Source organism: Lemur catta, chromosome 3, assembly GCF_020740605.2.
Source record: "Lemur catta isolate mLemCat1 chromosome 3, mLemCat1.pri, whole genome shotgun sequence".
Lineage (NCBI taxonomy): Eukaryota > Metazoa > Chordata > Mammalia > Primates > Lemuridae > Lemur > Lemur catta.
The window spans coordinates 15,623,674-15,643,191 of NC_059130.1; the positions used below are offsets into that span (position 1 = coordinate 15,623,674).

Genomic DNA, 19,518 nt, shown 5'->3' on the forward strand with positions numbered 1-19,518 from the left:
CCCATGGGGATTATATTTTGCTGGCGGAAGTGTTAGATTGTAAATAAGCCAATGAGGAAATGAGGAAAGTGAAAATGGTGACAGAAAGTGGCCAGGGAGGGACGACTTTAGTTTGGGTAGTCCAGGAAGGCCTCTTGGGGAGGTCCCGTATGAGGTGGGCCTTGACAGAGAGCCAGCCGTCTTGAGATCCGGGAAAAGCGCATTGCAAGCAGAGGGTACAGCAAGTGCAAAGCCCTTCAGGTGGAGATGAACACGGCACATTAGATAAATGAAGGTCAGTGTGGCCATGAGGTGGGGGGAAAGGGAAGAAACAGGTAGGGTTTCGACAAGGTGTCGAAACAGGGTTAGAAGTGAGCCAGGAAGCCACCGGAGGGTGATGGTGGAGAAGGGGTGGTGGTGACAGGATCTCAATTCAACATTGATGAGTTGGGGACAGAATAGGGGTAAAAACATATGGACAACAGCACTCTTGGTGATTGTAGCTAATAAATTGACTCTTGAGCATTTATGTGACATATGTTGGAGATAGAAGACCTAGAAGTGGGGGACTTGCGTCATCAATGAGCAGGCAAAGGCCAGAGTCAGTAAAATTATATATTGTTATGAAAGTCATTACACTTCTACTCAAAGAATGATGAAGTCTGGAGTAAAATAGAGTATAGGAAGCCCTTTTGGAAGGAGTTTTCTATTTAGGTCACTACTAAGGCAAATAGCATTGAGGGAGGACATGAGCATGTGGGGCTCTGGACTTGATGACAAAAGGACATGAAGTCAGCTGCTGGCTTTGAGGAATGGCATCATTAAACAACACAGTGGCCAGTGGCTAGATCACAGTGGTTTCCCAAACTAACACCTTTAACAATGCCACTATTTTCCGACAAAGATGAATTCTGCCACCATTTCTAGAATGCAGAAATCACTGCAGCCTAAAAATATAGTGCCCCTATTTTCCTTCTATTTTTACATAGTAATTATTCATTCAAACAAATGTTTACTGTGTACCTACCATGTGCAAGAAGGTGGGCATGAGCTGTCCCGCATGGCCACTCTGACCTCACTACAATCCTCACTCACTCCATTTCAAGTATGTCACTTCCTTGCTGTTTCTCAACTATTTCCTGCACGTTACTGCCTCAGGGCCTTTGCATAAGCAAGAACATGCTCTCCCTAGATTTCCATTTGACTCTCTCTCTCACTTCCATCAGCACTTTCCTGGAAGTCACCTTCTCAGTAAGGATTTTCCTAAGATTGAAACCCCCTTTCTCCTCTCCCTACTCTTCTTCCTTTGTTTTTCCTTGACGCTCATCACTACCTGACATATCACTCATTTTATGTATTTACCTTTTTTATTGTCTACTTCCTCCACTGGAAGTAACACCTCCAAGAGGACAAGGATTCCTGTTCACTGCTATATTCTCACTGTCTAGAACAGTGCCTGGCATTTTATGAGAGTTTAATTGGTAGTTTTTGAATGAATAGATGAATGAGAGCATGAAGTGAGATAGGAATTAACAAGTTGAGTATTCCAAGCACTGGACAAGGTACTTTATACAAGTTATCTCGAATATTGTCCCTGAGTTATGGGGTGACGAAATTGAAGCCTTGCGAGGATAAATAACTTGCCCAGGACCATGTAGTTGGTAATCAGTAGACCTAATTCTCACAATCAGGCCTTTCCGGCTCTCTTTATGCCACAATGCTTCCTTGCTGAAAGCAATGTCACAATGACTTAAAGAGGGACTTCCAGAGTGGGGCCGTTGCTTAGCAGCCAGTCTTAGCTACACCCTTCATATTCTAAAGTCCACATAGGAGAGTGGTGAATCATGGAGGTAGTATATGAGACATCCAGGTTCACTAAAAGTCCCTCTCAGGGACTGTTCATGTCCAGAGCTTCGCAGAAATCCTCCAAGTCCTTGCCATATGATCTTCCTGGGAACCTGGAAGGCAACAAAAGCATATCTTGGACCAACCAGAAATACCTTTGGGACTTTGATCATGGTAAATCATGTTCTTGGACTCTAGTACATGTGTGAAAACGTATCCTTTCAGTATTAGAGTCTAACTGGGAAGAAGTGGGATGTGCACAGGATTCCATAAGGACCCTGATGGTGGGCGAGGGTATGGGGCACTAGCTGCAGTCCTGCAGCCCTGGGCACAGAGGTGGTAGCTTGGACGTGCACTAACATTTGTTAAATGCCAACTGTAGGTTAGTCACTCACTACGCAGGATTTGTGCCTGTGTTAGCTCCTAAATTCTCATGGCAGCCCTAGGAGGAAAGAAATGATTAGTACCATTTTAGATATAAACCAAGGCTTAGGTAGTTTAAGTAGTCTCCATAAGGTCATGTAGCTAGTAAACAGCATACAACCCTTACTGAAAGCCAATTCTGAGGGACTTCAAAGACTTTGTTCATTCCTCTACTCAGATGAGAAAGGGTGGCTTTAAGAAAGTCTAGAAAGTAGGATTTAGAAAGTCTTTTTCCCTCCCCTCTGTCTCTCTTCTCCAGAGTAGAGATCCAGGAGGATTTCTATTCTCTGGATCAAGGGTTCTTAACCCTATTAAGACCCAAAACCTGCTTTGAGTAACATATTATAACACCCCATCTGTTATTCTAAAATTAAAATTAATTCATGGATAATATAACCTACCACATATAATTTTACAAAACTCAATATAGTGCCATAACTGTAAGGTAAAGGAGAAAAAAATAATTCTTAATAAAATAATATGGATGTCAGTATATAAATGTTCAGATATAACTATTTTAGCAGCAGGAAGTACTTAAGCTTTTTGTACAATAGGTTACATAATGAGTAAGTCTAGAATTATGAGAAGGCTAAAAGTCATTTCATACAATCCATTTAGGAAAGTTAAAGAACAGAATTGTAAGTGGATACCACAATAAAAACTAGTATTAGGAAAATTAAAAACACTCCAGATTTACTGTTTTCTGATAGTAAATAGCTTTAGTTGAAATACGGATAATACCTAGAAAAATTACAAACCATTGAAGTAAAAAAAGGGAGGGATACGAATATGTTATTCTTAAAAAGTGAGTGAACAATGGCAATGTGCTTCTCTAGGGTTGCCATATTTTTTTAGATAAACCATTTAATTGGTCTATAATACATACCAAAAAGGATCCAGATTTAATAAAACATACAAGGTGAATTCCGGGGTGTAAGCAGAACGCTGTTCAAGGAAGAAGACATCACTATCTCTCTAAAAGCCCTTCTCATGTCCCCTCTCAGGTACTGCCCCCACACTCTTCTATCAAGGGTCTCCCTATCCTGACTTCTAACCATAGATTAGTTCTGCGTATTATTATATTTTATATAAATTGACTCAGTGTGTAAATGATCATGTCTGAATTATTTTATTCAACATTAATCTATATTATTGTATGTGCAGGATTTTGTCCATTTTTGTTGCTGCATAGTACTTCTCTGTATGAATATTCCACAATTTATTTTCTATTGTTAATGAACATTTTTGTTTCAAATTTGGGGCTACTATGGATAACGTTGCTTTTAACATTCTTGTACGTGTCTTTCAGTACACAACTGTGTGCATTCCTGCTGAGTAGGAATAGAAATAATTAGGTCATAAAGATGTCTGTTCAGCTTTACTAAAGACTGCCAGACAGTTGGTACAGGAAGAAGTTATAAATGGGTGCCAAAGCTGATGAGTAGGGGTTCATGAGGATCAGGATGTTGGTGTAATATAGGAACATTTCCTATGATAACTTTTTTGATGTATCAATTTTGCTAGGCTGCAATTCCCAGTTATTTAATCAAACACTTGTCTAGGTTTTACTGTGAAGAGATTTTGGAGAAGTAAATAAAGTCCCTAATCAGTTGACTTTAAGTAAAGGAGATTATTTTGGCTAATCTGGGTGAGCATGATTTAATCAGTAGGAAGGCTTTAAAAAGGCAGTGCTGAGGAGAGAGGAGAGGAGAGGAGGAGAGAGGGGGCAGAGAGAAGAAATTCTACCTGTGGACAACAGCTTCAGTCCATGGGGCTCAGACTCCCCATGATTTGCCCTTTCCGAATGCCTGCCCTGTGAATTTGGGGCTTACTTAGCCAGCCACCACAATCTGAAATGAACTCAGGTTGAGGGTCCTCCTACAGAATAAAAGGCCTGTGTTCTTTAAGACTATCAAGGATATGAGAGACAAAAGATGAGGAATTATTCTGAATTGATGGATACTGATGAGGCATGACAACTGAATGCAGCACGAATTCCTGGATAGGATCCTGGGTAAGATAGGAAAATATGTTCTTGGGACAGCTGGTAAAATTTGAATTGAGTATGTGGATTTAATATTAGTAGTAGTGTTGTAGCGATGCTGATTTTCAGATTGGTAGGTTGTGTGGTTGTAATGTAGGAGAGTATCTCTGGGGGAGTTACAGTGAAGTTTTTTTGAGGATGGGGCATAATGTAAGAAAAGGGTATACACACAGTGAGAGATAGAGAGAGAGAAAGAGGGGGAGGGAGGGAAAGAGAGACAGCAAGCATGTGCAAGAGAGAAAAATAACATTTAACAATTGAGGAGTTTGGGTGAAGAGGATAAGGGAATTCTTTGTACTCTTTTTGAAACTTTTTTAATGTTTGAGACTATTTCAAAATAATAATTTAAAAAGATATACCATTAAGAGAATGATAAAGTAAGTCAACCTATGAGAGAAGATATAAGCAATAAAACATCTGGACTTGTGCTGTCCAATACAGTAGCCACTACACATATGTAGTTATTGAGCACTTGAAATGTGGCGACTCCAAACTGAGATGTGTATAAACATAAAATATACACCAGATTTTAAAGATTTAGAATGGAAACAAGAATGCAAATTTCTCATTAATAAATTTTATATTGATTGCATGTTGAAATTGATAATATTTTGGATATATTGGATTAAGTAAAACATATTAAAATTAACTTCACTTCTTTTTTACTCTTTAGTGTGGGTACTTGAAAATTAAAAAAATTATACATCTTGCTCACATTGTATTTTCATTAGACAGTGCTAGTCTAGAATATATGAAGCACTATTACAGATCAGTAAGAGAAAATAGTCTATTAAAAAGTAGGTAGAAGACTTGAATGGGCACCTCACAAAAAAAGAGCATCCAAATGGCCAGTAAAATATCAAAAGTGCTCTACTTCAGTAGTCTAAAGAAAGTGCAAATTAAAACCACAATGAGATACCTGAGAGATGGCTAAAATTATAAAGTCAGAAACACCTCATGCTGGTAAGAATATGAAACAGCTGGGACTCTTGACTATAGTTTTGGTGGAAGTGTAAATAGATACCTTAACTTTGGAAAACTGTCTGGCAGTCTTTAGTAAAGCTGAACAGACATCTTTATGACCTAGCTAATTTTTTCTATTTTTGGTAGAGACAGGGTCTCACTCTTGCTCAGGCTGGTCTTGAACTCCTGACCTCAAGTGATCCTCCCACCTTGGCCTCTGAGAGTGCTAGGATTACAGGCATGAGCCACCATGCCTGGCTAATTTCTTAAATATAATAATCAGCTTATCCTCTGTGTTGAAATGATTCATTATTATTTAACTTAATAAATTTTTAAATGAGACAAATCCATTTAAAACATTATGCCAAAACTTGAATCTACTTATCCCCGTTCAATTAGACCACTGCAACAGAGCAAGTAATTCCCTGGAATAATAATTATTATTATTATAGACTCAGAGACAGTCAAATGAGGAAAACAGATAAATGCCTCATATAGTTATAGCAGATAGTCTCCATAAACATCTAGCATCCTCTTGATATTATAACTGTGGTTACAAATGTACATGACAGAAACTGCTGAATTCTTTACTTAAAGGCTTCATCAAAAGTGGACACAATATAAATTTTGTCTAAGCATTCCTTGGTACCAGTAGGAACCTGCATAGGTTCCTTTGTGCATGGTCATCATTCAAACATTGGATCCTTGACATTCCTTAGAGCTACCTGAAATTCTGCATTAGCTTCTCAATTTTACCATTACACAGTTGGTTATACAGGGGATTCACATGACATATAGACAGTCCATCTTTGTATTATGTTCAAACTGGCTTTAATGAATAGCTGATAAATTTTGCATCAATGCAGGTGGGCCCAGTTATATTGGTTATGTCGGTAATACAAACAGGAGATTAATGGGGAATTTCTCTTTCCTTGAGTACATTGGGATTTTTATTGACTTTGTTTTTAGGGTCTGATCTTTTCATTTTAGCCTCTTACCTCAGAAGCCAAGCATTTGCTTTATGTTCAAATATTTCCTTGCTTTCTTTTGCTTCCCTACATTCACTTCGCAATCCTATTGCTTTTTCCAAAATCTCAAGCCAAGTATGGTTATTTTAAAATCCATGTTTGATGACTCAAAGCTCTGGATTCCTCTGGGTCTATTTCTACTTTTTTAATATGTGGTAGTTTTATAGCAAATGCCAAACATTTTGCATGAAAAAAATATCATAAAAATTAGTCGAGGGTCTGGATGATGATATCTTCAGAGAAGATGTACTTTTGTTTCTTGCAAGCAATAAGGATAGGACTATGTCAGTTTAATGCTATTGGGGACTGAGTTGATGCAAAACAGGACTTCAGGGTCTTTTGAGAGCTGGTCTGTTTCTTGTTTACCTTGATTCCTAGGGTTTGTCTGTTTGAAGGCTGAACTAAAATCTCGGAATATTTTCCAGTCTCCCCTTCTCCATGGCCAGCCTAAATTTCATTCCTCCGTTCTCAGAGACGGTCCAAAGCTCTGGTCAAATCCTCTGCTTCCCGGCCAGCTTTTTATTTAGCAAATGTTCAAAGGCAACAGCGGCACCAACTATGGAACCCACCACTTTGGTCTTCTCTCTGGGATTGGTCCTGTCTGTTTTTTCTTCCTTGGTATGTCTTTGATATCTTCAAATTTATATATTTTATCTATTTAGTCCAGCTTTTCTACCTGTAAGCTGAAAAATTAGTCTGAAGCAAACCAGTCTACCAATGTAGGAATGGATTGCCATATTTTCAAAGCACTTTCTGAGACATGTTTCATGTCACTAATAATGTAAATATTATTTTCAAAAAAAACCCGTGGTTACCTACAAATATTAATATTACCTAAAATATTAACGAAAGTAAAAATCATCAAATTAATACCGATACAGTCAAGCACTGCATAATGACATTTTGATCAATGACAGACTGCATATATGATGGTGGCTCCATAAGATTACAATGGAGGTGCCCTGTACAGATACAGCATTTTTTATGTTTTATACCATATCTTCACTGTACATTTTATACTCTTAGCTATGCCTAGGCACACAAATACTTAACATTGTGCTACAGTTATCTACAGTATTCAGTACAGTAACATGTTATACAGGTTTATAGCCTAAGAGCAATAGGCTATACGATAAGCCTAGGTATGTAGCAGGCACTACCATCTAGGTTTGTCAAAGTGCACTCTTGAGGTGCACAGAATGATGAAATTGCCTTGTATGCATTTCTCAGAACATATTTCCATCATTGAGTGATGCATGACTGTATACCTTTACGTTGCATTTATCATCAGTATTATGGCAATTGTGAGTAGACAGAATACTTGGAGTAAATTATACAATAATACACCCTACCTTTATTCCATTTAAGCCTGGCTCCTCATAACAACCTTCTATGTTACTGGGCTTTCTGCATTATTTCTTATAAAGTTTTTTCTCAATGCTAATATATATAAGTACTACTAACTATTTTTGTAGGATCCAGCAGGATATGTGAATATTATAGGGGACAAAGGACAATTCATTGTGTGACTAGGCAATGCGCTGCAGGATGTCTAGCCTCCCTGGCTTGCTGGCCAGGAGCAACACCCATTTTTAATAAGCAAAAATGCTTCCAAAATATCCTCTAGGATTCAGTATCACCTTTTTTTAAATTTTTTATTTTGGAAACCTACATTATAAAATCATCCCTGAAGACAGTGCCAGCCTAGGGTATGTGTGGAGCCCAGGATCATGATCCGTAAGGGGCCAAAAGGTAGTATGGACCAGTTACACTTATGTTCTGTTACCTCTCCATTACCTGGACAACTACTAATCTAGTGAAAATAAGTTAGTGTTAACATCAAAGACAAAGGTAAAAAAGTCAACACACACCCTGACTTTTTTTCCTTGGGTTATTATCTTCAGTGATGATAACCTCTTGTATTGTCACCCACCAAGGCCCAGGCACTGAACTGTTCTAATCCTGCCATCTTAATCCTCTCAACAACTCTACAAAGAAGAATTATTATTCCCAGTTTGGTTTTTATCTGCCCTGTTTTACAAGACAAATTGTTTCCAATTTAGAGATGAGGAAACTGGAACTTAGAAATTTAAGTGACTGCCCAAGATTTGTAAAACTGGTAAGCACCCCCGTGGTTCCGCGGCACTCAAGGCCTCCAGTCCTTTTAAAGCCCTCGTGCCCAGCTGTAGGTGTAGAAGGGGGTTATGCAAACTGATTGGAACGGCTTGAGGAAAAGGAAAAACGGGTGTTCGAAGGGCTTAATATGGAACTAGCTGTTAGCTCAACTCTGCCTCCCACTCCCCAGCTCCAGGCGCTGTCCAGAAAGCCCACTCCCATACGCCATCCCTGCAGCGGCTGCGTTTTTCTGCTTCCCTGATCCTAGTAGCCCGGACTTCGGGGCACTCCGAACCCCACTGTCCCTCCCCCTACAGCAGCGCATTCCTCGTGACCCAGTTTCCAAAGCTGTTTGCCACCCCGTCTGCCCTAGGCCCCATGAGGCCCCAGGCCCAGCAAACCCTTTACCCTCCGCCCAGCAGCCGAGCTCACTACCCACTGGGCTCGGGCTCCCAGGTCCGGCCCCCTCCGGGGTGGTGGCTCCCCCAGCGCTCCCCGCTTGCGGTGCAAACGCACTGCGGGCCGCTCCTCGCCCAGAGCGCCGCTGCTGGGCTGGTCCCAGAGCCTTCGTTCCCTTGGCAACGCAGTACACAAGTGCTAGCCTCGGCGGCGCGCGATGTGCTTCCTCAAGTTGGGTGAGGAGGGCTGGGGAGGAGTCTGGAGTAGAGGGTCCGGGGAAGCGTTGGGGGGCTGGGGAAGACGATGCAGAAGGAAGTACCGTTCGCCCCTCTCCACGGAGCTCCTTCAGTCTGGGTTTTGTTCCGTGCATGGCCCCGTCCTCTGCTCCGCCTCCCGCACTAACCCTCTTCTCCCTGGGCGCGCTCACAGAGCCCGAGATGATTTCCCTCACGTGGACTTTCTCCTCTTTCTTGATCTTTAGGTGCGGGGGATAAGTACTCCTTTGGAACACGTCAGCACAGGAAGCTCTTTCCTCACTACCATCCCCCAAACTTGTTTGGGAACAAGTTTCTCCCCCTTAGGGGATCGCCCCATATAGGGCCTGGGTGTTACATACCAGAAGATGTGAGTATTCACCTCCCCTTAGGTAGGTTTCAGATTTAAGGCTGTTGAAGGATAGCCAAGGTTTGTGGAAGAAAAACTATAGGGGATCTGTGATCTTCACAGTCCGAACAGGAGATGGTGCCCTGGTCTCCTGCATACAACTGTTCCAGCCGATGCCAGAGATTACAGCACCATTGCTCCCCACCCCACCCCCGCGCACCCAAGGCTTCATACAGTCCCTGCTCCTTCCTCACCTCCTCAGGCCTGTGAGCCAATGCCAGTGTGGAGGTTAAGGCCCTTGGCCCCGGGGAGGTTAGCTGAAAATCCATGAGGCAGATTAATAGGAGAAAAGGCATACAAATTTATTTAACATGTGTACATGGAAGCCTTCAGAATGAAGACCCAGAGATACAGGGGACGTTGTCCATTTTTATGCTTAGATTCAACAAAGTATGGACAACCATGTAGCAATACGATTGGACTAGAAGTGTATGATCTAATGCTAATAAACTGGGGAAACCCAGGAAGGACTGTCTAGGTTCTTTTTGGTCTCTCTGAGCATGCATTCCTTCCTTCAAGGTATTGGGCAGGACTCTCTCTGAGATGAGGGTCAAACAAAGTAGGTCAGATAATTTCTTTACGGCCAGTTTATCCCAGAATATTTTGGGGTTTTATGACTGGCTTTCAGGAAAAGGGTTCTGGTTTCTATGACCCACCCTGAGGAAGAGGAATTCTAGTTTCTATGGCCAGCCTAGGGGGAGAATGGGACTGAGAGACAGGAGGACAGGAGAAAGTCAGAGAAAAACTTTTGTTTCTGAGGCCTTCATTTTGGGGTACTGTTTTCTGAGCCCCAATACCAATTGCCCTCCCATTAGTCCAAACCTCAGGCTCTCAGTTGCCTTAGTTCAGCTGTTTGGGCTCAGAAGACTAGATTCATTAGAATACATAGAAATGTCATTGATTTTACCTACCCAGACATATCCCTTTTCAGGGTTCCCTGTGTTACTTATGCAATGGTATGGTCTTCACCTGTAAGGAGTTAAGATAAGAGGGAGCAATCTCTTGCAGAGAAGGTTCATATGGGAACGTTCTAAGTTCACTACATTTTGATGGCCCTAATGTTCTCTGACTGTGTGTTGTGGTTTTTTCTTTGTTTTTTATATACCACCCAAAGAGCTATGGCTTGGCATACAACTTATCTAGGATCCCAACCAGTGTAAAAGGATATGCTTTAGGAGCCAGAACAGCTGTGAGGTTTAAGCCAATCAACAAGGTAATGTGCTAGGATTTTAGTGTGGTCCATGTTTCTGCATGTGTTTGCATTGGGGTTAAAAGGGCAGGGAACGGGTAGGTGAACTAAAATAATATGCCCTGAAATTTAAGAAAAGTAGGCATTTAGGAGTGTCCCAAGGAGAGTGGGAAAAAATTCACTGAAGAAATAGTCCCAAGGCAGGACTTCAGTGCTGAGATGCATGAGGTTAAAATATTAGAAGCTGTGTTTATATATATTGTAGTATCTTGTCAGTTAAAAAAACAAATTCCAGCTTTTCCATCCTTTTGTGTGATTAGATTTCAAGTCTAAAGTCTTTAGTATAGGACCCTAATTTCTTGCTGGACATTTTCCTGACATTTAAGCTCAAGAAGTAGGGATACTGGCTCTCAAAATCTGAGTTGGGTGGTAAGAGTGGTGACGGGCACAAGTTGCCTTGGTTCTCTACCCATCCTAGGTTTATCTCTGTATCCTATTCACTATGTATCCTTAGGTAGCTGAACCACACCCATATCTTGGTTTTCTACCTACCCTCAGCCTATTTTTATAGCTTGAAGTGCTAATTTATGAACAGGAAAAGGATGATTTTGTTTTTTCTACCAGGAAGGCTTTATGTGCATATATATCACCCTCTAATATATTGATCTTTTTTTGGAAACAGGATGTGACACCTTACCCAGGCATGTACCAGAGAGTAAGTCCTCAGAAGGAACAACACAAACAAAGTTTTGCTCCATTTAATGTCCTGGTACCTCGATTTGGGAGCTACTCAAAAGACATTTATTGTCCCGGGTATGTTTCATCTTTTCCGGTGTATTTCAACAAAAACCAGTAGAAGGGGGAAAAGTACATAATAGGAAAAGAAGTACATAAAGAAGAGATTACATCTAAACTATCCTAGTTAAATAAGAAATCACTCACCTTTAAAAATTTAACCTGTTGCCTCCCAGATCTATGGCATTGTAGAATTGTAGAATCATAGTTATTCATTCAATAAATATTTATTAATGTGCCAGGTAGTTTTGTACCAGAGATTTTGCAGTAAACCCATCACACAAGGCTTCTGATTTCTTGGAGCTTACATTTCTGGGCTCAGTCAAATGAGAAGCAAATGCGCAAGAAAATATCAATAGTAATAAGGAGAGTGACCATATAATTTATTATTCAAACTGTGCCACTTCTGAGAGTGAAAGGGTGGCCTGTTAATAATTACATCAGGACAGTAGCCATAAGCTAAAACTATCACAGGCAAACCAGGAAGTATGTTGACCTGGTGATATACTACAAAGAAAATAAAACAAGATGACGATATGATAGGGAGTGAGGGGCTGGGCTACTTTAGCAAGGGTTGAGGAAATGGCATTCCATCTGAGATCTGAATGACAAGACTGAGCCAGCCCTGTGAAGATCTGGGAACAGAGAATTCCAGGCAAAATGAACAGCAAGTGCAAAGACTGAAAATTGGGAAGGAGTTTGGCATGAGGGAAAAAGAAAGAAGTTTAGCATGGCTAGAGTATAGTGAGCAAGAGGGGAATGAGAACAGAAAAGGAGGGTGGGATGAAGTATACAGGCCTTGCAGGTTAGAGGGCTTATTCTCAGTGTTTCAGGAAGCTGTTCAGAGTGGATAGAACTGTAGGGCAAAGGGTGAAGGCCTCTCTTTTACTGATGAGAAATCCGAGGATCAAAGAGTGAATGTAACTTTCTTGAGTTTGCATTGAGGAAGTGGAAGCGTTGAGTCTTGCCCCCAAGTTCACTCTAAGTGTTACTTCCCCACAGTAAAGAGGCTGTGCCAAAACAAAGTGTTATGAGCAAACACAATTTTAAAATAATACCATTGTCAAGAAAATTTAACTGGTTCTCCTTTGCTGTGCCTACATTGTAGATAGATTATTGCTGCACTTTTATCACCAACTTCAAACTGTGGGCAGTGCTAACTCATCACTGTTGTAGATGTCTTTCATCACCCACCACTTTTGGGGTCTTCTGGTCTCTCACCTGAGGATACTGATTTGCAGAAATATCTTTTAAACTAAAGTTGATCTTTACCCTAGCTGGATATCAAGACTGGGTATCTTTAACACTAACATCAAATTAGAAATACATTAACAGGCAACAGAACCCCATGTTCCCCATACATTAAAAAGATAATCAAGTCTGTTGCCTTTTTCCCAGGGGTTAGGCCAAGTCCAAGGATGGCTATGGTACTGAGGGAGTTCGTGAATGGTCACTAACTCATTAAACGTGATGTTTGTATTTTTATTTCCAGCCCTGGCACGTACAATCCAGAGATGAAGCCACTTCCCAAAATTGCTTGGCCAATGAGATTTGGGTCTCCTGACTGGGCTCAGGTTCCACGTCTACAGAAAAGAACCTTTAAAACTGAGGTAATACGATTGGACTTCTGTAGAGCACTCTTATCTAGCACTTTCACATATATGAGGGGTTTTTAACCAGGAGGCTTGGAATGACTCTCAGGAAGTCCTTGGTTCTGAAATTATATGCACAATTTTGTGTGTATCTGAATATGAGGATCTTTTTGGAGAGCTCCACAATTTCATTAGATTTTTATTTATTTTTTATTTTAGTGATGCATGGTCTCACACTGTCACTCAGGCTAGAGTGCAGTGGCATCATGATAGCTCACTACAACCTCAAACTGCTGGGCTCAAGCGATCCTCCGGCCTCAGCCTCCTGTGTAGCTGGGACTACAGGCACGCACCACCATGCCCCACTAATTTTTTTAGTTTTTGTAGAGAGGAGGTCTCACTATGTTGCTCAGGTTGGTCTCAAACTCCTGGCCTCAAGCCATCCTCCCATGTTGGGCTCCTAAAGCTCTGGGATTACAAGCATGAGCCACCTCATTAAATTTTTAAAGGTGTATATGACTAAACAAAAGTCACATTTTCTTATTTGATCCTCAAATAATCTCTTGTGGTAGGTACAGGAGAAAAACCCCTATATGCAAGAGGAAGACGCTGAGACCCAGACGGAGGAAGTGATTTGTGCAGGTTGCACAACTGGAATCTGGATCTTGAGTCCTAAGCCAGTGCTCTCTCCATCACACCACTTGAGTATTAGATCACTAGGGAGCTATAGAACATTCTGGTTAAGAGCATGGATTCTGGGGACAGAACTACCTAGGTTCAAATACTAGCTCCAGTATTTACTTGCTATGTGATCTTCGACAAGTTCCTTAATTTTTCTAAGCCTTAGTTTTCTTATCTGTGAAATGGGTAAAATAGTGGAATCAATATGATAAAGTTATAAACATCGATATAATGCGGAAAATCATTTAATACAGCACCTGATAGCATAATAAATGCTCGAGCCGTTTGTTACCATAATCCCAGAGGTGACTTTTAGTTTCCCTGGTAGAACTTTGGATTAATTCCACAAATATTTATTAAATGCCTAATGTATTAACATCATTGTGTTAGGGCCTATAGGTAACATTCAAGAATTAAACATATAATTCTTGTCTTCAAGAAGGCTACCAACTACTTGGGAGTTTTCCAAGTAGGAAGTTAATCTTAGCATGATACATACCGTAGTAAGATGATAAAGGGTAGATGGACATACAAATGTTGAGAGACTCACTAAGGCTAGATTACTGTGGGGTTGGGGTTCAGCTAAGCCACGTATCTATAATGTACAGTTCTCTTTTGCACAGCCGGGAAGACCAGAGGCAGAGGGTTCTCACTGGAATATTGAGCTAGACAATATTCTTTCTTTGCAGCTGTCCACAGACAAAGACTTTAGAAAGCATCGGAACCGTGTGGCCTACCTAAGCCTGTTTTACAGCTGAGAAGCGGTGACTACCTTCACGTGCTCCTCCTGAAAACAGAGTCTCCAGGATTGAAGACAGAGCTGCTCTTCTCCTTGTGTATTGCTGTGCCCTCTTGTCTGCCAGCGTGGGGCCCAGGGCGGGGCCGGGGCTCGCAGCTACTGTAGGAAAGCATAAAGAGTAGTACAGAGTGCTGGCTCCATCTGCTGGTTTGTGGTGTATACATACGGAGCTGGGTGGGAGGGTTCCTGTTGGGTGTTGAGTTGGTTTCACTATAATGAAATACTCAGGGGTCCCTGCCCTCTAGTTCCAATTCCCAGGCACCAGTTTTTTATATTCTACCACTAACCCTGGTCCTAAGAGGCTGTTGGCCTATACATATCAAGGGTTTGGATGGGATCTGGGTTTATTAGATACAAAAGACACTTAAAGCAGATTAAAATATATATATGTTTTAGGAGTTTTTCCAAGTTTTTGAGTTCTCCTGTGTGGAGTGGGAAGGTCTTGATTTGGTTGCCTTTCTCAGATTGACATAAAACTCAAAGAACCCAAAATTCCCCCTTTCCCATTACATCATCTGTTTGGTCTGTTAGTCAACATATATTCTGAGTTCCTACTATGTGTCAGGCAGAGGAGTAAGCAATGGGGATACAGCAGGAATCAAAATAAACTCATCTACTAGCTCCCTGGGCCTGGCCTGAAGTCTGAGGAGGACTCCCCAGGGCAGCGAATGGGTTGGGTCTGCTCCCCAATCTGAATGATTTCTGAAGCTTTACAAGCTAGTCCAGAGTTATAAAGGCCAGAACTCACAGCAACCACTTGCAAAATACTTACTCAGAGACTCAGGCCTGAGACATAGGCCTCTTTCCTTCCGTTTTGCAAAAATCCCAGGACTGTATAGAAAAACTGCCCTCCAAACTGAAATGGAGCTGCGAGATCAAAGAATGACTCAGATAAGTTCAGCTTGGCGAGTTAGATGAGTTTATTAGAGCTTACTTACGTAGGGTTCTCACTGCTTGCACAGGAGTTCTCCAGATACTCACTCCTGGGCAGCACAAAAGTTCTTCAGAGAGTAAAAATCACACTGCCTACCTGTGATGTCACCTAAAATCTCTTCCCAGTGAGTGAGGTAAAACTCTTACATTGATACAACTATTACAATGCTGATGTTTATCATTTTGTTTAGATCAAGTAGGATTTGCTTTATGAATCTGGGCACACTTGTGTTGGGTGTGTAAATATTTAGAATTGTTATGTCTCTTGTTGAATTGTTCCCTTTACCATTATATAATGACCATATTTGTCTTTCATTACTTTTGTTGATTTGAAGACTAAGTTATCTGCTATGTGAACTGCTACACCAGTTTCTTTTGGTTTCCATTTGTATGGAATATCATTTTTCATCCCTTCACCTTGAGTCTGAATGCATCCTTGTGGGTTAGATGTGTTTCCTGAAGACAGCAGATACTTGGCTTGTGTGTATTTATCCATTCGGCCAATCTGTGTCTCTTCAGTGGGCACTTTAAGCCATTCACATTTATTGAAAGAATGGATAAATGGGGTGATTTCTGTTCATCCTGTTGAGTAGAACTTTGTTGCTTTGTTTTCTCTCTTGAGACATTATGGTATCTGGCCTTTGACCTTTAGCTTTTGGATGATTTTACACTGGTGAGTGTCTATTGTGCTGATCCATGTGTAACACTGTTCTGAGTACTTCTTGCAGAGCAGGTCTTGTTTTAACACATTCCCTCAGTGTTTGCTTGTCTGAGAAAGATTTTATTTCCCCTTCATATATTAAAGTTAGTTTTACAGGATACAAAATTCTAGTCTGGGCATTATTCTGTTTAAGAAGACTAAGAAGGGGCCCTAGTCCCTTCTAGTTTGTAAGGTCTCAGATAAGAAGTCTGCAGTTCGTCTAATGGGTTTTCCTTTGTAAGTTACCCGCTGCTTTTGCTTTACAGCACGTAGGAGGACCTCTTTCATGTTTATTTTGGCCAGTCTGATGACCATGTGTCATGGTGTCTCCCTGTTTGCAATGAATCTCCCAGGAGTCCTTTGAGGTTCTTGTGCTTGGATATCTAGATTTCTAGCAAAGCCTGGGAAATTTTCCTCTATCATTCCCTCAGATAGTTTGTCCAACCTTTGTGTATTTTCTTCTTCACTATCAGGGATGCCTATGATTCTTATGTTAGGCCTCTTCATGTCATCCCATATTTCTTATAGGCTTTGCTCTTTTCTCTTATTTCTCAGCTGTATTTCTGTGACTGACTTGTTAAATTGGAAGATGTTGTCTTCAAGCTCTCAGATTCTTTCTTCTGCTTGATCTAACCTATTCTTAAGGCTTTCCAATGTGTTTTGTAATTCCTTGAATAAATTCTTCATTTCCAGAAGTTCTGTTTGATTTTTCCTTAATATTTCAATTTCTTTAGTGAATTTTTCATTCATTTCCTGGATTTGTGTGTGTGTGTGTGTGTGTGGTTTCTTTGTGTTGGGTTTCCATTTTATGTTGCATTTCATTGAGTTTCCTTACAATCCATGTTCAAAATTCTTCATCTGTCATTTCAGTGTTCTGATTTTGGTTGGTATCCATTGCTAGAGAGCTGGTGTTCCCCTTTGGGGGTGTCCTTTCAGTTTGATTCTTCATACTTACAGAGTTCTTTCACTGATTCTTTCCCATCTGGAGCAGCTGTTGATTCTTACCTTTGGATTTTTGTTTAGATAATGAAATGCTCTGTTTAGTCCCTCAGTCAGTAGGTGGTGCTTGTGGGTGAAATTTGACCACACCCTGTGCGATGGGTCAGTAAATGCAGTAAAAGGGCATGCAAATTGACCTCCCTGTCAGTAGGTGGCGCTTGCTGGGAGGAACAAGCTGCAATGTTGTGTTTGGGTCCTGTGACCAGCTCTAGTTCCTCAGAAGAAGCAATCTAATGCCCCAGGTGGTGGGTGGGGGCCTGGAACTTCCAGGTGTGTCCTTTTTCTCCACCTCAGCATGGGAAAGTGAAGCTGGGTGGGGCTAGGTTGGGTGAGCTTGCCCTCAAGCTCCACAAATGCTTTTAGCTGGGGTCAAAGGTCTGTTCCCTGCCTCTGGACAAAGCTGCCAGGGAGGAGCTAAAGTGGCCCCACTGGACCAAAAATTCTGCATGTGAAGGTGGGGCTGTCTGAGACCTGCAGTCTAGAGCAGGCCTAACTCCTTTCCACCCTCCCCTATCCTGCAGTTTCTTCCAGGCCTCTGCTGGCAGGCAGGACCTCTAGCCAGCCAAGCTCCCCCATGACTGTGATGCTGACCAGGAGGTTTCCTGCCCAGGATCCCAGCCTGAGCTGGAAGCATGGTCCTCCCATGGACGAGGGGTGCCCTAGAGCCTGCCGCAGCTAGGACCCACTCTGCACTCTCACCCCTGCTCTGCCCCTGCAGGCAACTACACCTCAGGAGACTAATTCACAAATATCCCCTCTGTGCCCCTGGACGATGTGATCCAGACCTGTATCTCCATCTGGCCTGTACAGGATCTGGCCTGCTGGTCCATCCCCTGGGCCCGAGGGATGAAACCCTGACCATACCAGGGAAAAGGATACTGATCTCAAGTCTCTCTCACAGGGTCCCCAACCTGATTAAGTGTCCCTCCACCTCAGGGTGTGTCCCGTTCTTCTGGAGTCTCTGGGCAAGCAGCACTAGGGAGGGCCAGCAAGCAGGGAGCTCACAGCCCGAGCACCCCTCAGTCTGCTGCAGGACCCCTAAAGGAAAGGTCTGAGCCCTGTTCCCTGTGGAAGCCTCCATGTGGTGGCTCCATTGTCTCTCTTAGCAAAGAGTCTAGGTGGAGGGAAAGTCCACCCTCTGGTCGTCTCCAATCCTCTCTCTGGGAGGCAGTCCACCTAGAATGACAGGGCTCTGGAGTCACACAGATCACCCCAGGACCCACTGGATCCCTGTGGCTCCTGACGTCTGGGCCGGAGCTGGGAAATGTCTATGTGGGGATGAGTAAGATGGAACCTGTGTGGTTGAGGTCCCCTGGGGAGGGCAAAGGCTCCTGGTAGGCAGAGAGGCAATATGGGGCCTGCCATCCAGCTCAAGTCTATGGGGCAGGAGGCACCCTGGGTTGGGGTGACAGCCTGGGGCCCTGTCTGCAAGAAGTTCTCCACTCACTGGTGGCAGCAGTCTCTGGGCTTACTTTGACAGAAGTCTTTCCAGCATCTTGGGAGCCCACCTACAGCCCAAGATGCGAGGGCAGGGGATCTCAGCTAATCCACCTACCCTTCTTGCTGGTCTCTGAGTCTCTCTGGGCTTAATCCCTGCTGATGCCTTTCTCCTTCCAGTTTGGCTCTGCAATCTCTTCCCGTGGAGTCTCCTGTAGGTTCAGGCACCGTTCCTTCAGAGCCTCTTCCAATCTATATCTGTCTGTCTGTTGTTTTTTTTTTTTTTTTTTTCCATCTAAAATTTCTCCTTCTTATAGAGACACTGTGGCTAGTGGTGTCTTTGGTCCACCATCTTGACCCCCATCTACTCTGGAATGTTGATGTGGCAGAGGAGGGGTGTGTGCACTAGAAGCCTGTAATGCTGCTATTCTGATTTGTTCTGTTGTAATTGTTGCTTCTCAAGCCTGTGCTGAATGCTGTTTGTGTTGGGTGTTGGGTTGTTCACCAGATAGTTTGCACTAGAAGCCTGTAATGCAGCTATTCTGATTTGTTCTGTTGTAATTGTTGCTTCTCAAGCCTGTGCTGAGTGCTGTTTGTGTTGGGTGTTGAGTGTTCACCAAAGAGTTATAGGATATTTGTGTTGGGAGCTGGGTGAGACCCTCTTCACTGAGGCTGATGTTGTGGGTATTGCTCTACCCAGGATTTCTCCGCAGAGGTAACAGCAGCAACTGGATGCAGTTGTTGTGGATTTCCAAGCTGTGTGTGTTTGCTCAGACCAGTTTGTAGTGTACTGGCAGCTTGAGGCTGGGGGGTCCCTGGTGGGGTGTTGGACTTTAGAGCAGTTCTTCCAACTCTGCTGCAGTGGTGGAGGCTCTGGGTTGGGGTCTTGGGGTCCAGGCGCAGCACTGGAGACTTGAGGATGATGTCTCGGGCT

The 19,518-nt window shown here is 42.4% G+C and overlaps 1 protein-coding gene across 1 annotated transcript; it reads left to right on the forward strand.

Annotated features, from left to right (window-relative positions):
- Positions 1 to 8,965: 8,965 nt before the first annotated feature.
- PIFO (primary cilia formation) lies at positions 8,966 to 14,648 on the forward strand. The gene is made up of 6 exons (XM_045546322.1): positions 8,966 to 9,032; positions 9,278 to 9,420; positions 10,574 to 10,672; positions 11,331 to 11,461; positions 12,936 to 13,053; positions 14,406 to 14,648. The coding sequence occupies exons 1-6, from the start codon at positions 9,014 to 9,016 to the stop codon at positions 14,472 to 14,474; spliced, it is 579 nt and encodes a 192-aa protein (XP_045402278.1). The 5' UTR covers positions 8,966 to 9,013; the 3' UTR covers positions 14,475 to 14,648.
- The last annotated feature ends 4,870 nt before the right edge of the window (positions 14,649 to 19,518 follow it).